This window comes from Sinocyclocheilus anshuiensis, unplaced genomic scaffold (assembly GCF_001515605.1).
Source record: "Sinocyclocheilus anshuiensis isolate Anshui unplaced genomic scaffold, SAMN03320099.WGS_v1.1 scaffold694, whole genome shotgun sequence".
NCBI lineage: Eukaryota > Metazoa > Chordata > Actinopteri > Cypriniformes > Cyprinidae > Sinocyclocheilus > Sinocyclocheilus anshuiensis.
Genome location: NW_015542477.1, coordinates 678,311 through 680,829, shown reverse-complemented (window position 1 = coordinate 680,829; position 2,519 = coordinate 678,311). Strand labels below are relative to the sequence as shown.

At 36.0% G+C, this 2,519-nt stretch overlaps 1 protein-coding gene across 1 annotated transcript in view; it reads left to right on the top strand.

Annotated features, from left to right (window-relative positions):
* The window catches only part of LOC107693875 (tripartite motif-containing protein 3-like), a 29,069-nt gene that overhangs the window by 21,064 nt on the left and 5,486 nt on the right, over window positions 1-2,519 (top strand). The window contains exon 8 of the mRNA XM_016493410.1: window positions 2,142-2,310. Coding sequence (XP_016348896.1) covers window positions 2,142-2,310 — 169 coding nt within the window. The remainder of the gene's footprint in view (window positions 1-2,141; window positions 2,311-2,519) is intronic.

Below are 2,519 nucleotides of genomic sequence, written 5' to 3'. Positions count from 1 at the left end.
GTGACACTGAAGACTGGAGTAATGATGCTGAAAATTCAGCATTGCATCACAGGAATAAATTACATTTTGAAATATATTTAAAAAGAAAACTGTTATTTTAAGTTGTAATAATATTTCACAATATTGCTGTTATTTACTGTAATTTACTGTGTTTGTGATCAAAATAAATGCAGCCTTGGTGAACACACTTCATAAAAAAAAAACTGCCAAAAAAAATAGAGTGTTCCCAGAACTATAAATTCATATTATGTTGGAGCACTACAATGTCCCCAAGGTTTCAGCACCATGGACAGCTCCTGATCTGTGTTTCAGCACCGCCTGCAGCGGACAGCTCCCCGGATCACAGCTCGTCCCTCCCCTGGCTCTCCTCTGCCTTCTGTGTCCAGGCTCCTGATTTACAATTCCATTTAAATGAAGAAGCGCTATTGTTTTTTAATCAGACGGCTGTGATGAGCCGGGGGACGCCACAAAGTGTCGATAGAACGGCTGATTTACGCTCTCTCTCTATCTCTCATTCTCTCTTACGCTTCCCAATCTCTCTCCTACACACTCTCTTCATTCATATTGTTATCAGGTTAACCTTCTCTCTTTCTGTCTTTCTTTCCTGTATCTTCTCTATTTGCTTTTTCCTCTTATCTCTGTCCCTCTCTCTTGCATTTCAATAGTTTTTTTATCACCAGGGGGTTTTATGCATTGATTGAACTCCCAAACTCTGATATTCAGCACATAATGGCACAGAGAGACTAAATAAATTACAGGGAATTCATACACTATGGTCTGTGTTCTTCAGTTTGTTTGAGTTAGGGCCGAACGTTCATTGATTGTCCAGATTGATTGTAGCATCTCTGACGGCGTCTCCCTTCCTTTGCTTTGTGTGTCTCAGTTGGTGGAGCCTCTGACGCCCAGCGGTGCGGCCCCGAACCAAGCACAGCTGCGCATTCTGAAAGAAACTGAGCTGAAACGGGTGAAGATCCTAGGAGCCGGGGCCTTTGGCACGGTTTACAAGGTAATGACATCAAAGCGGAGACAGAGGGAATTTAAGAAAGATCTGTGCAGCCCATATATTTTGCTAAGGAGAGCATCATTGTTAATGTTGCTCATTCATTTCTGAGGGGTTTTCAAATATCTTAACTAGCTATTGAATTTTTGCACATCGCTTCTCCCGTACTATGTGAAACAAACATTATCATTCAAAAGTTTGTTGTTAGAAAGATTTATTTATTTATTGGTTGGTTGGTTGGTTGGAGAAAATGAATTTTTCTGTTTAGCAAGTATGCATTAAAGTATGCATTAAATTGATCAAAAGTGACACTAACTTTTTTTTTACAGTAATATAAAAAAATATATTTTGCCATCAAAAGAATAAAATTACATTTTTAAACATATTTAAAAAGTAGTATTTTTAGTTGTAATAATATTTGACAATATTGCTGTATCTATCAAATAAATGGCTGTGTTATTTTAGAATCTTTGAGATATATTTATAGTTTTTTTATTAATTTGTTTATTTACATGTCTATATAGTTTTATTTTTTTTTATTTTTCAGGTTAAGTTATTTTTAGTTATTCTATTTTAGTACATCAAGTCAAACTAAACTAAAATGAGAAATTATTTTTATTTTATTTTATTTGTTTATTTATTTTGGTGAACTGTTTTTTTCCCCAATTAACAAAAATGTTGTTTATTATTGTTTTAATTTTCCTTTTTAGTAACCCTGATAAATGCAGCCTTGGTGAACATAAGAAAAAGAAGAAAGAAGAAGAAATAAAAAGTTACCAACCCCAAACTTTTGAACGTTGTGGAAATAAATAAAGTAAATTAGTGATTAGTGCTGTCAAACGATTAATAGCATTTAATCACATCCAAAATAAAAGTTTTTGTTTACAGAATATCTGAGTGTGTAGCCCCGTATTTTGGATGCGATTAATCATGATTAATCGTTTGACAGCACTAATTTAAATCTCATCGACCTTAAAATTTTGAACGGTATATCTCCACATACTGACGTGAATTATGACTTTGAGTAAATATTAATTATTCTATTTTCTTACTCGGCGCCATGATCGACTAATCCGAATCAAGTATTTTTAAGAGCCATTTAATAAGGTCCTCTCTCCCTTTTTGTCTGTGCCTCATGCAGAATAAGATCGGTGCAGGCCGTCTGATGGGACCCAAAGGAGTGTCTGTGGACAGGAACGGTCATATCATTGCAGTGGATAATAAAGCCTGCTGTGTGTTCATCTTTCAATCTAATGGCAAACTAGTGACCAAGTTTGGAGCCAGAGGCACTTCAGACAGACAATTCGCAGGTACGGGGGGGTAGAAACTACAACACAATGACAATAAAGCCAATGTTGAACAATGTCATGCATTTGTGGTGGTTCACCTATCTACTGTAAGCACTTAAGAGTCGCAGAAGTGTTGTTAGCACCCCGTGTTGTGTGCTGTGACTGCTTGTCTTCTAATATATCTTCCTAATACTTCATTTGTCTAGCTCAGGAACTCTTCTTGTAACCTA